This window comes from Corticium candelabrum, chromosome 18, assembly GCF_963422355.1.
Source record: "Corticium candelabrum chromosome 18, ooCorCand1.1, whole genome shotgun sequence".
NCBI classification, from domain to species: Eukaryota; Metazoa; Porifera; class Homoscleromorpha; order Homosclerophorida; family Plakinidae; genus Corticium; species Corticium candelabrum.
The window spans coordinates 2,167,408-2,182,375 of record NC_085102.1 but is presented as its reverse complement, the minus strand read 5'-3'; the positions used below and the strand labels follow the sequence as shown (position 1 = coordinate 2,182,375).

Below are 14,968 nucleotides of genomic sequence, written 5' to 3'. Positions count from 1 at the left end.
ATCTACTCGGATCCTTCGTAAAGTCATATCTTCTTTCTAGACAGCCGTGATGGTCTAAGTACTTCTGAAGCAGGGTTTGCTTCCAGTACTTGTAATAGACTTTACAAACCAGACTGATCTGGTTGAGCACAACACATAATAATAATTGTACACAGTGACAAGCAGTTGAATAAACTTGATGGTTACTTAATTAATTAATAAACTAACCTATCCATTAGCAGAGGGTATCATGTGGTATCATAATAGCCTACCAAGGCGGCCAGGTATGAGGCATACATGTATGTACAATCAAACAGTTAGAAAATCTACTATGTCTAATTGCATCCTTTCACTGTTATCAACTGATAACATTCCACATACACCATTAATAATATCAATAACAGCTTGCACTGTTTTACTCAACATTCCTACTAATGCCCACATGTTGCTACATCTTCCAATGTCTTATTGTCTACAACCTTAAACTCATATTCTAGAAAAGTACCAAGATAAAAGGACCAGTGGTACAGCTTGAGGTAAATTACCTAACACATGCAGCTTCATTCCTGCTATAAGTGTAAGTGCCACTATCTCAATTATAGTCACTAACAGAAACTTATCACCCAACCACAAATTTGGAACTCTGGTTAACCCGTGTACACCAAAGCATTGGAACTGTCATCCGGCCAACTATTCTTTCCAGACATGCCAACACATTACGGAATTCTTTGCCAGGTGTAAAAACAGGTATTCAAGTTCAAATAGATGCCATCCTTATGGCAGTAACAATCTATGTCCTAATATTATTACACCTGCTTGTTTGGCACCAGAAATGTAAACTGAATGTGGCAAGCAGGTTGGTCCCTGACCACATTAAACTGCTTGCAGCATTCCTATCGACAATTTGGTCATGGGTCTAGCAATATTTGGTCTCAGAAACAAGCTTGGACGAAAGGAATGTGAGTGGTTCCCATATCTAGCAATCATATCGCACAGCAACTGATCTAATCCCATATTAATTAATTTGGCACCTACACATTAGCATGCAGCAGGGATAAGATTAGGTGCCCTAAGTAGTCTTCTTCATTGCTAGTTAAGATAGTGGCCATTATTAGCTGGATTAGAATATCTAATATTCAAATAGTGATAACACACACATGGATGACAGAAGTATTTGCTTTCTGCATGTTAGTGGAACATTGTGAGCAGACAGTTTTGACTCAATGTTTGGTAGGCAATAGCATTGCTCATGTTGTTTAATCCAGCAGTATGGAATACCACTTTACTGCTTCAAGCAAGACCAGTTCAGGCTGGTCCAGCAGAATTTGCAAATGTGAGCAGAATGTGCAAATGTGAGCAGAATGCGTAGATGCAAGTGGGATGTGCAAATGCAAACAGTCCGACAGGTCAAGTCCAGATCTCTGACAAGAACATTAGCATGGATTGCTAAATCATCAAGACTTCCTATCAAGTGAACCTACTAAAGAGATTATGTCTTTGATTATACAAAGCAAGCCAGATGAGTCACAAAATCTGTAGGAACAGCAACAGTAGACATCTCATATACCACTTGGTACACTTGCACATAGTCACACATGTTCATATGGGTAAAGCTTACTCAGACATCAAGCCAAGTACCAAATAATGTTGTCATGACAAACTAATATTTAATGTGAGATCTTCCATTGCAGTCACTTGTATAGGTGCACAAGTGACAGGTTTTATAGCTTGAAAGGTTGAAAGTACCTAGAGTTGCCATTAATGAAGGTACTTAAACTAATGCATTCTGTGCAGGATAATTAAAGAAACATTTTGGCCACATGCGCTAGTAAATTGCGCCCAGCATACACCTTTGATTGTTCATTACCAACAATCAAATTGAGACATTTGACGCATTTGCAGAACGAGACATGCTTACGTACGCTTTTAACTGATTAAATGATAAATTGTATCGGACGCATTTGTAACTTTTTCGATCGGGGCTCCGACTTCTCGAATATCTACCGTAGATCACAGTTTGCAAAGTGTGCCGTTTGTTCAGTAGCTGAAACACTTACGCACGATATGAAGACCAAAGGAAGAACCCTTTGATAACAAGACATCCAAGAGACAAGCAACTGAAGCCCACTGGCCAAGGAAAGAGCCATCGCCCAAATACCATAACCTCAGCTTCAAATCCGGCAATGGACCCAGGTCATCCAAAACTCCATAAGAACGAGGGAGAATAGTAGGGAACCAAGGGAATCCCCTTGTTGCACTCCTGCAGATGACTTGATCCAAGAATTCCCAAAATGCAACATGCCTTCACAATGGTAACACCACGAGGACCATCCAAACAAGGCTGGGAACTCTTTACATAGACGACTCAAAAAAGAAGCTCGAGAGCATTCGTTAAAGGCATTTGTCATATCAATTTTCAGGCAACACAAGTTGGGATCAGATCCATATCGAGCAATACACGCTGATAGTGTGTGCACAGCAGCATCTAAACCTCCTGGGACACCGACACCAACCTGGCCATAAGACAAAAAGATGTCAGGTAAGTCCTCTTTCACAGCAGAACAGCACAGACGGCTGACAAGTCGACGTAGGACCTCACCGACAGCTATAGGGCGGACTCCACCATGCTTCTTCAATAGAGCAGTGAGACGTGCTCCACATAACCAAGGGGCTATTCTAGGGTCAGCACGACCAGACAAAAGAAAATTTACAAAACAGGACAAGTTCTCCAAACACTGCTTGGCTGAAGGAGTTGTAGTACCAAGAATAGCATCAAACAATGCTGAGAATTCAGTTGAGAAGCATCAGGGCTGCATGCTCGAGGAAAAACTTGAAGTGAAGCCAGAACTGAATCCATACTGACAGATAGTGAAGGAGGGATATCACCAGAAACAGTTGGCAAGACATGCTCTGGGTGGCGTTGATAGATTTCTTCAAGGACCTTGTTGTCATGAGGGCTGGCTGTACCCAGAGAGCCAAGGCACCGCATGGCATCTCTGTAACAACCTTCTCGGGCATAAGCAAGCGCCCGTTTTCGATTAATCTGATCTACAAGAGAAGACTTGCAATTAGAAGACTGTTTACAATCAGGATCCAGTCTAGCCTCAAACCAAAGAGACTGAATATCACCAGAAGTCCACCATTCTAGACGGGATAATAACAAGGATTTGACAACAACACATTTCTTCGGTCCGCCTCTTGTTGGGCATCTCAAAACAGCTTTAGAGAACATGTGAAGATGAGCATAGCCCTATAAACCATGGTATGTGGCATTCCTGAATTCTGTGGCAAGAACTTCCGCAAGAACAGGACGAACAGAGCGTGGAATATGGCCAATAGTTTTGACTTGTAACAGAGAAACTTCTTGCATCAAAGACTCAAACAAGATAGCCTCCAGGTGAACGGGACACGCGAGGCTGCATGCTGCCTTGATTGCTTCAAGAACTGGGTCTTCAAAATGGCTAATCTGATCAGTGAAAGGACAAGATGAAGAACCTGAGGAAGCACCAGACGCTGATTCACCAATTACAGAATGACGTGAAGTAACGTCTGTAGGCGTGCTAGCCAGATCGTGAGTGGACGTCATTCTGGAGAGCCAGGAAGACAGAAGAGGATCTACCATCAAACCACCACATCTAGGGTGACCAGGGCCTTGAGACCGTCGACAAACTTTCCAATGGGCAGAATAGGCAAAGCCACATTCAGAACAGAGACGCCGTTTGTGGGCAGACAAAAGGACGCGGATGGAAAACGAGAGCGAGAGAAGTGTTCCAAATTAATATGTTGCCAAAGGGAGTTGCTATTGGTGTACGAACAATATATATATATATATATATATATATATATATATACACACACACATATATATATATACATATATATATATATATATATATATATATATATATATATATATATATATATATATATATATATATATATATATATATGCTATGTGTCATGGTGCCTGCCTCACTTATAGTCACTACAGACATGGGCACAATTATATAGCCGCCCCCCAAATCAGCTGAGGTATGGAAATCAACAGAACACTGAAGATTTGTGAATACACATGCTGACCTGCTGATTCTACATCAAATCATGCTAATTGGGTATCTGTATTGTTCTGATTTGACAATTTGACAACCCGTAGCAACAAAAAGACTAAGAGAATGACCAGACTAACCACTGCCGCCATGCATTACCATGTCCAACCCGCGTCCATATTGTGACGTCACAAGAGCAGACTCACACAATATGCAAGTAAACGTAAACGTATAGTCTCTATTTAATCTTTGAGTACGTCTTCTGACATACACAAAGTCATTTTATTGTTTAGAAGTTTTTGAAAATGATTTTGATTATTAACTTTCAAATTTACTGGTTGAACTGACAGCATGCAAGAAGCAGTCGTGTATCTCAACAGGTCACACATCACCTCCAATCTCAGATATGAGGATGGCACAATCAGAGACATTACCTTACCATTATGACTTGTTTTAATTTACTAAAAAGTGCAGCTGTCACTGTAGATGCATGTACTTGCAGTGTCTGAGAAAGTTCAATAATTTTTTTTATCTAAGTCACATGCTCAAGGTGGCTCCATAATTATGCCCATGTCTAAAGTTTTTGAAAAATTAGTGCAATCAGTCTTCAGAAAGATATAGCAAAACATGAGTATGATAAGCAATGTAACACAACTGACTTGTTCTTTCTTTTTCTGGGAAGCTTCGGCCTTAAGAAGTTGTTGTTCCTGCTTCAGACGTGTGAGACGAGATGGAGATCGATTGACAATGGGCTTAGCTGCCTACAACACAGAAAAGTAATTTTCAAAGTTGAAACAGCCGGATCGTTCACAAAAAGAGTCAATAAATAAATTTAGTTACAAAATGTATATGATGCCTATATGCATAATGCTTGGCTTGAAAGCCAGTGTAATCCGTGTAATAACCTGGCAACCCAAACACTTTTAGTCAGAACTAAGGACTACCAATACAGAATGATTTTTTGTTTTGGTGTTTGTACAGCCTGGTTATTTGTCTATCTCAGTACACAGAACAACAAGCACAAAGCCCATTACACCACAAACATCTGCATGATTGTATTGTGAGCTATAATTAATATCATACTTGTCTTGTGATAACACAGGTTACATCTTTCACATTGACAAATGCTCCATGCCTTGGAGCACTAGTAAAGTAACGATGACCTTGAAAGATGCCATCATGATGACCAGCTGAAACCAAACACATGCAGCAAAGCCTGATGCTACGAATGAAGTAACCAACACTCACTCGGCTGATCCAATTGTAATCCAAGGAATATGTGGTTTGTGTATGGCAACCTGACTCCCTCCAACTTCCCAATATATTTCACTGTGCCTGTTCTCTCTCCTCTCACGATCACCCTATCTCCGATAAATATCTGCTGTCCACCACGAGTGATCGGAACGACCTCTCCACCCCTGTGTGAGCTGTATATCATCATTTGTAGTTTTGATCTTGCATCATTGGCTGTGCTTGTTGCACGCATTGATTGGATTGATCGACACACTGAGCAGCTGCATCCAAACAGAGCAGGAGGTAGAGTGTCAGGACTTTTGCCAGTGTGAGTCTTTAAGCTTTGCTTTGTGTTGGGGTGTGATAAATTTGATTTATCTTTTCTGTAATGCAGACAAGCTGATATACAAAGGTCTCGTTACAACAGCAACATGACAAGAGGAATAAAGCATGGATATATAACTAAGCTGCAGAAGTAAATAAACAAATGAATCAAAAGCAGGCAGACTGACAGATAAGCACACAAACAGATGGACAAATAAGAAGTAAATGCCATTAGCTGTCTTTGCAATTGAGCATTTTGATCGATCAATATAGGGATCTTACTATTTAAAACACAGCCGATAGCTCCTATAGATACAGTGTATGATATAGGAGCAAGAGTGACAAAAAATTCAAGTGTATTGGTGAAAGCACTTCCCTGCTATGGGCAGATAAACAGACAGACATACATACAGACAGATGGACAGACAGACAAACAGACAGACAGACAGATGAATGAACAAACTTGCAGAACGTTATTGCTTGGGGTCTCTGATAAGACTGGGTTGACCCATGCCCTTTTCTACTAGGTGCAAAGCATGTGACGTAGGGAAGAGGATTGATGACATGCTTGAATGTTGCTACCTCACAGGCCCGCAAGGTGATCATAAACATGACTCTATAGTGACAGCCTGGAGCACACGGTTCAGCAGCTTACAGATTTCCGACATCAATGAAGCTCAGCATAGATATGCCAACCCTGACAACTGGCTGGACATCACAACACTAAATTACATATCAATGGTTGATGTTAACCTTGATGTGTCAATGTCCCACCCATAGCCTCAAAACCAAAGGCAGCTCCAATTGATGGCGTGCTCTGGACGATTGACTTGTCAGGTTCGGTTGTTCCAGTAGTATCTAAACATGCTTGGTCGATGAGGAAACCAATCGTTGGAACATCTGAAAGATATCTCTTCAAATTTCAAGAGTAACTATTTTCAGTCCAGCTATAAAAATGTAACAGATCTGTTTGAAATAGAGAGATTAGAAGGATTTCAAGTCTTCATTTGTGATTGCAAGCCTTAGGCCGTATTTCCACTAGCTGCACCTTAAACTAGTTTAGCTTAAATGGGTTTAAGAACTAAACCAGTTCAAGAAAGCGCTGTTTCCACTAGGAACTTGCACAAAACAAACCGTCTAGGTATGCCTTATTTTGAAGTATTGGGCTGCTTTGTCACCGAGTCAGAGCAACTGTTGGTTTTCACTGATTCAGCATCTGCTAGTAGGAATTTGCATGACGATGACCACAGACACTGTCTTGTCTCTCTCCGTAGCTACTGATTTCTCTCCCCTTGTTAACAACCCTTACATCTTTTAAGGCAATCCTATCCCAGCAAAATAGTCAATATTATCAAAACAACATTGTCAGAAGCCATCTAAACAAGCACGCTACTGTCACGTGACAGTTAAACCTAAACCACTTTGCTAAACCTACTTCGAAGTAGGTTTAAGAAATAGGTTTAGGTTTAACATATAACTGGTTTAGTGCAGGTGGAAACAGGTCAATTCTTAAACCACTTGTTAAACCGGTTAAGGCACTAGTGGAAACGTGCCCTTAGTGATATTTCCAATTTAAACCCCATTTACACAACATTATAGGACTCGGGCCCACAGACACAGCTCATTTTCATATACCGAGTCAGGCCCTGCTCATGATATAGCTCCGCCCATCATTGACTAGTGCATGCATGCTGTAGATCATGGCAAAAGATTGTGAACTCATCCAACGTGCTTTTCAAGTAATTTTAGTCATGCCATCGAGCTGGTTTGCATGCTCACATCATGAGTGCCATCACCTCTCTCAGTTCCTACGCTTCTGCATATAGACCACACGATTGATTCGCACTTCCCGACCCTGCACATCTAGCTGAGATGCCGATGACGGACGTGTGAACACAAAACAGGACCTAGTCTGGAACTACAGGCCAGGGTTGAGCCTGAGACACAATTTGTCAGGCCCCGTGTAAACGGGGCGTAAATCACTGTTTTGTGACCCTCAAGCGATCATGAGAGTCGATCATACAGTATATATCTGAAGTGAACGTACTAATGTGGACAGACAATATGACAAACTGACTGATACACAAATGACTAAAAAGACATAGATAAGCACATACTGAGCAAAAAATGATTACTAAAACAAGGTGAGATTAAAGAAACATTTCGGCCACATGCGCTAGTAAATTGCGCCCAGCATACACCTTTGATTGTTGGTTACCAACAATCAAATTGAGACATTTGACGCATTTGCAGAACGAGATATGCTTATGTACGCTTTTAACTGATTAAATGATAAATTCTATCGGACGCGTTTGTAACTTTTTTGATCGGGGCTCCAACTTCTCAAATATCTACCGTATATTGTAGTTTGCAGAGATTGCTGTTTGGTTCAGTAGCTGAAACACTTATGCACAACTTACTCATACTTATCAATTGGGCAACACTTTTCCAACGTGACGCTGAAGAGGGTTTTTCGCCATCACGTATAACATCATGTGACATCGACAGCAGTCGGTGAAGCGCGGTGGACGTCAAAACCGATCCGGACGCCAATACCACTCGCCTCTTTATCCTTTTAGTTGTGTTCATGTGCGACAGACCACTATGAACAGCTGTTTTCACTACACACCGAAGGGGGCCCTGTTGTAAGAACTGGACTCAACTGTAACTTCGCGTTGCAGTTAATTCGTGTTCTTGTCACTTCCATCAGGGCATGCAGCCATTGCTTTTTGCTGCAAATGTACGTTAGCACGCATTTCTGAAACGTTGCGTTAATGCAAATCTCCGAAATGTCTCTTTAAGTAGTTTAGTGTTTCAACTTACGAGTTGACATACTCGCCCTTAGCATTGACCACCAATGACCGTTCTTCAGCAGTCAACAAACGAGGTAACACGTAACGTTCATTCTATGATAAAGAAATATCACCAATTTTCAAAGCAAGACAAGACAGTAAAGCTCACAAGTAGTACCTCTGGTCTCTTATGTCGTGTCTCTTCATCTCTACAACAACAGCAAGAAGCGAGGCATAAGTATATACGTTGCATAAGTATACATTATATATATTATAAGGTTCAAGTCAAAGTTCTTCTATCTTTCCAAAAGTAACTCCTCTTGAATGAAATTGAGGAGTTTGGCTGACTTTTGGATGGAAATCACGTACTTGCAATTTTGCTTGTCTAATCAAAGATGTTGTGAGTGCATGTGATATGTTGCAATAAAGCATGCAAGTGCTTGCAGTCAATGCCTAATACACATACAGTTGAGCACGTATAGTCATGACAGGGTCTACCAACATTATCTCCTACTTGTATGTGTGTAGTTGCATGTGTGTAGCTGACCTTGAATGCCTAGCTGACCTCATGCAATGCTGCATGGTTTACAGAGTATGAGCAATCACATGTGGTCAAGAGCACAGAAAACTGGATTTTGGAGAAAAAAAAGAACAAAGTGTTTGTCAATGTCGTTGAAATGAGTTTGTAAATCACCTTATTTGCTTGTACAATTGCATGATGATGTTCTACCTCATTACTTTTATAAAGAAATGGATATCATCATTCATTCCTTATGCTGTCCACACATAGTAGTACATCATTGCTGTGGCTACATTCTATGTTCTGTGTGCACGCCCCTCTTCCAACTTCTATAGTTCTGCCGCTATAGTCGAATGAGCCAACTCTACCGACTCTGCAGCTCGTTGGAAGAGTACACCCCTCTGAAAGAGCCCAATCGAATGCATCCATAGTCTCACGTAGCCAGTCCATCCCCTTTTCAACATTCGCCCGCTGTCCGGATGTCGAAAAGGGAGAGGGGCTGACACAACACTAGTACATTCTACGGTGGCTGTGTTTATTTGTGTTATGTGGTTACAAATGGTATTTTTCCTGCGTTTCATCTCGCCATGGCCACTACAACCTGCTTTTACGTTACTTGGATCAGATGTTTTAGATTATGATATTACAGCAGCTTGTGCCTCGATTTACAAAAATGTGCAACAAGAGTTTCGAATGTAGAGGAGCAGTCACTTTATGTGAAAAGAGTTTACTCTTAGAAAGAAAGTATACCGGTAACCTTTTAAATGGTCTTTTTAGCATGAATACATAATTTAATTAAATAGCCATGTGCAGTAGTACTGCACATATTGTCTGCATGTACTTCACTAGTGGGTTATTTCATTGTTAAGCTACTCACATTGCACGTCTCCGCCTCTGTACGTCTTGCCTCCTTGCCATTTCTGCTCTTAGTTTTCTTGGAGCAATCTGTCATAAAAAAGCATGTGTATTAAACTGCGGCAAAAAGGGTACGTCAACAAATGCATAAGTTTACTTCAGCCATAGAAAGTTTCCCCCTCAGTTTCTAGAAAGAGCAAATTTGAGTGAGTGTTACAGACACATAAGAGCTACAGTAAACCAATAAAATAGACATCAAATTAATCAAAATTGGTTACAAGACACCACAAGTTGCCTTATAGGTATATGCTTGTGCATTACACAAGTGACACAAATGTTTCTACTCCCTCCTTCGAGTTCCTTACTTAGAAATAAAAGTCTTGCCAGTCCATATAAATTAACACAGCATTTGTATATGTAGTGACATTGCTTTATTGGGGCAATAGCAATGACAATGAAAATTCGCACTCTGACTTAATTGTCAGGCATTAATTCACATCTTTGCAACCTAATGTGTTTCATCAGCCACAACAAACTGTATCTCCTAAAGCATACCCAGAAGTTGGCTGGATTAACGGCACTTGCCTGAGGTGCATGCTTAAACTGTTATTAGTAATTTAATTAAAAAGACATGGTCAAGCTACAGCAACTTTCTCAAGTCTATAGCCAGATCTTGTCAACTAGTGATTTTTCTGTAAATGTTGAATGTATTCGTTGTCAAGTTACGAGTATTTCTTCAGGGTTGCAGGTGGTTGTCAGTTTGGAGCCAAACTTGGGTGTTGCTGCCAAGTACCTGGAGCCAAAGCCCTTGGACACCAAGAGGCTTGCTCCGCACTACGGTCAGCTCTGGTCCACAACTGGTATACTGCATACACGTGCTGCTACGGTACCCTTGGCCATCATCTTCCATGTAGCCTTGTAGGACCCAGAGTCCAGACTCTGACATGGAATATTGACAGAGACTGGACTCCGGCACAAGGACACATTAAATTTTAGTTTCACAGTTAACTTGGAGCCTTCCAGAGCCAAAGGATCCGTGTCTGGAGCCAAGTTTGGTTCCATTGCCCTGGTAACAACACCCCTGATTATTTTTACCATTGGCACTCAATTTCAAGCTTCAAAAATGTAGTTCAAACTATTGTGCCGGGTGCTCAAAATGATAGTATCTGAGACTGTATCTGCATTGACTGCTTGGCAAGAACATGCCACTTTAAACTATGCCACGGTGGCAGTTTGGGAATGGTTTGGTTGTTCCACAGAATCGGTATCGACGGGTCTCCAGAAACTGCAAATCCAAGAATGTGTAAATGTTGTGCAAATGTTTCCAAATTTGCGTACACATGTTTTTTTATTCGTATAATTTATTAAATAAATCACAATTTCGTGAACCAACGGAAGCCCTCTTAAAATCTCTGTCTTGTTGATATTTTAACTTTCATTTGCAAATTCAATTCTTGTAATGCAGACTGACCCAAAAATATTCTGTGATTGATCAAATTTGAATGTCACGAACACACAACATATCACATGTAGAGCAAACCATCAATTCTCACCGTCATTTCTTTCCTCATTTGTTCCAGTTCTTGCTCTAACTTTTGGTTGATATCAACAGCTACCCAAGAATTACACCAGTTTTAACAAAATGTAGCTCTAGAGCGCAAGAGTTGTGTGACCCACTTTCTCTGTATTGCCTCTCAACGTTATCATCATGAATAGTGAGATGACGAACATCTTGAAGAGCAGTAGTAATCTGATCTCTACCACAAGATCGTCAATATACAAGGATTGCATGCTTTTCATTCAACATATGCAATGTACCTTGTGTTTCTTAGCAATGCAGCTATTGGTTTTTCTCCTTTTCCTCGTACTAGATCTGTCTGTGATGACTGAATCTGGAAACAAAGAAAGAAGTGCTGACAATGACCTGCTAGTTAAGGCCAGACATATTTTTATTGATTACCACGTCTCGAATGCTCTCCAGGGAAGCTAATGCATAAACACAAAAGACTAACTTTAATACAATTAGATACATATTTGTCAAAAACCATGCAATACAGATCCAATATAAAACTAAACACAATTCTTCTGTTTCAGTTGGTTTTGAATGCTTCTATATACATGTATAGATTCTATCTGCACCCTATTTTCCCTATACTGTACTTTCTTACTATATTTCTCAACCTAGTTGTACAACCTGCCAGTCTATAGCTGTCCATCCATCTACTTGTTCATTCATCTGTCTGTCTATTAATTTCTCACAGAGTGTATTGTCTATCACCTGTAGATTCCATCTGCACAGTCCCCGAGTCTCGGGAAACCGGTCGTGCTTGAGCAGAAGAAATCCGTGGCAGCGACACTGATGACGTCCCATGGGACGCAGCGCTATCCTCAACGAGACTCTCTAAACGACTCGATTCTAACTTGTTAAGCCGAAGTTGCAACCTGCAAAGGATAAGTAAGTTATTAGTAATTACCAATTACGAACAAACAAACTAAATAACACAAAAAGACTGCACTGACTGTATGACAGCTAATTTTAATTTAGTAAAACGAGTAACTGTACATCCTTACAGTGTAGCTACGCAGAATATGAAATTTGTACATCCAGATTTAGTTATAAGTAACAGTATATACATACATTTTTAGTACACAAGGATACCAATAAACTTCTGGTACAGCATATATTACAAGCATTTGTTCTGTATGTAGCATCCATGCTATCATACAAAAGAAAATAAACCATCAGCTGTTTAATTGATTTAATAATTGCTATTATCATACATACCGTATTTCTTCGAATAGTGGCCGGGCCTCTATTTTTAACAAGGTTACGGAACAGCGGCCTCTAAACGAGGGCAGCTTGTATTCGAGGGTGGAACCTAATTTTAGGTCTCTACTTCACACTGTGACATGTTGGTACTTGAGTGTCACATTTCTTTCTGTTGACATAATAGGATGCTTTTAAAGGTGCCAAATGTGGCTGGTTTAGCTGTAAATGCCACGACTATTAGAGGTACATATTGCTGTATGTTGTGCTGATAAGAATATAATTTATAGACAAGAGCGTGCACTAGAATGAGATTGACGCGGAAGCATCAAAAGCATGTGATATGGGTGCGACCAGTAACTTTGCAGACTAGTGCCGCCTCAACTCGAGGGTGGCCTCTATTTTCAACAATTCTCTTCCAGCTGCGGCTTCTAAACGAGGGCGGCTTCTATTTGAAGGTGGCCACTATTTGAAGAAATGCTGTAGTTTGGCTGATATCACCATGGCTTGACCATTGTTTGGATAATTTGTACTCTCATCAGAAAGTGTCCTACTGCTTCCAATGTTTTTCAAGTACTTAATTAATATTTTACCATAAAAATTATAGGATAATGAAAAATATTTTTGGCCTCAAACATTGCTCTGTCCTAGCTTTTGACTTTGCCCGTGTCCATGAAACATTGTCAAAAATGGCTACTACACGGAATTAAGTCCACAGCTCAAGATGGCAACTCAGTGAAAAAGTGAGCACCTTCTTTTCTTAATTGCAGCTTCTGCTTTCAAATCAAAATGCCAGTACAACTTCCCTTGCGGTATACAACATGCAGTGATTTTCCTAGCCTATTCAAAACATGCGTTCTCATCTATTGTGCATATTTAGCCCCACTTTAAAAGGCGTGGCCAGAATTGGTGGTGTGTTGTGCTAACCCTAACCTTTTAGCTCACAAAAACACTAAATTCAAGTACACAGTACGTGTACTGTTGAGTTCCTGCTGTAGGCATTTGCGTTCTGGTTTTTCCTTTGTTTATGTACTACATCTGCTTATCTGTCATCACCCTGTAGTATGATTATAATATATCAGGCTCTCATTTATTAGTTATTTATTTAAGTTTATTAGGTTATCATACTCCCTTCCTGCAAAGGAAACCAAAGGATAAACTTTGCATATCAAAGCAATATTCTGATGCCATGGGTGGAGCAATGGTTGTTATCCAATTATCTTGTAGGATCCACTGACCAACAGCTAAAACCTTTTAACCTACAGTAGAGCAGCTCTTATTTTAATCAGTAGTTTAATGAGCGCCTGGTTGCACTTGCAGCCAAGGTTTAGCAGTTTAGTGGTCCTTCCTAGTAGACAAGAATGAACATAATAGGATGCATCCCACTGTCTGAAGTCTGCGTCCCAACTTCCTCAATTGCATCCCAGGACGCATCAAATGTATTATACGAAAATCACTGAACATGTACTAACTGCTTCTGTACAGAACAACTGGTAGAAAACTTTTGCTGCAGTAATAGTGAGCATTGTGATAAGCAGTGTTGAATTGTATACAGAATTAAATCAGTTTGATAGAAATAACTAAAACAAATAATTAAATCAAAAATTACTAATATCGAACATCAAGTCCTAAAATGTCATTTCAAATTATTTTTCATAAATAACTTTTGGAGGCTTGACATAGTCTCGATAAACATTAGAAGCAGTAGCTACAGATTTCTGGTCCAATATTAATTAATTAATTAAGAATGCTAAAGTGCATGGTATTTCTCAACAAAACTTTCAAGGTCTGAAATTAAGCATGATTGCAATAAATAAATTTAATAGCCATTTTCTTATGTCTGGGCAACCAATTCTTAGCTCGTGGTCCCAATTTGCGCCATCGCCCTGGAAACAGCAACATGTATGCATACGTATCGTGGTCCTTGTATGCAACGTTGTAAACAAACGCTGAGACGTTTACATCCATGTAACACAAACTATCGTGTCGTCAAACCTCTCACGCACAATCACACACTACTAGCCGACTACTAACTCTGCATTCGCCTTGACAATCTTGGCTACTTCTGTACACAATCCCACAAGACCGTTTCGTGACGAGCCAACCACAAGCGACACGGCGTCCGCCACCGCCTTCCGAGAAGTTCCTTGCGAAACGGTAACCGTCGTCTCCAATCCCACAGTGTCCTGCAACTCATCTGCGGGTAAACAGGGTAGAGATGAAAACATCACGACGCCGGCAAGAATCACACAAAATGAGAGGCGGTTGGTCAATATTATAATAGCCACGCCTATTTCCCGTTACGTCTGACCTGGAATTTCTTCTCCGCCCTGTTTCCAATACGTCAGCCAAGAGAAGTCTGTCGAATTCGAATCTGTCTCGTCGTTTTCTTTATGAGAGGGGGGACGAGGTAAGACCAGCGATGATGAAGCCATTGCTAGGCAACAGAATT

At 40.4% G+C, this 14,968-nt stretch overlaps 1 protein-coding gene across 1 annotated transcript in view; it reads right to left on the bottom strand.

The window, feature by feature from the left end:
• LOC134193824 (uncharacterized) overlaps positions 1–14,953 on the bottom strand; it is a 24,600-nt gene extending 9,647 nt beyond the window's left edge. The window contains exons 1-14 of the mRNA XM_062662665.1: positions 14,828–14,953; positions 14,551–14,713; positions 12,028–12,191; positions 11,710–11,735; positions 11,568–11,641; positions 11,427–11,506; positions 11,303–11,361; positions 9,907–9,936; positions 9,772–9,839; positions 8,553–8,583; positions 8,406–8,488; positions 5,274–5,641; positions 5,109–5,215; positions 4,685–4,786 (exon numbers count right to left, since the gene is read on the bottom strand). Coding sequence (XP_062518649.1) covers positions 4,685–4,786; positions 5,109–5,215; positions 5,274–5,641; positions 8,406–8,488; positions 8,553–8,583; positions 9,772–9,839; positions 9,907–9,936; positions 11,303–11,361; positions 11,427–11,506; positions 11,568–11,641; positions 11,710–11,735; positions 12,028–12,191; positions 14,551–14,713; positions 14,828–14,951 — 1,479 coding nt within the window. The 5' untranslated portion in view covers positions 14,952–14,953. The remainder of the gene's footprint in view (positions 1–4,684; positions 4,787–5,108; positions 5,216–5,273; positions 5,642–8,405; positions 8,489–8,552; positions 8,584–9,771; positions 9,840–9,906; positions 9,937–11,302; positions 11,362–11,426; positions 11,507–11,567; positions 11,642–11,709; positions 11,736–12,027; positions 12,192–14,550; positions 14,714–14,827) is intronic.
• Positions 14,954–14,968: the final 15 nt, after the last annotated feature.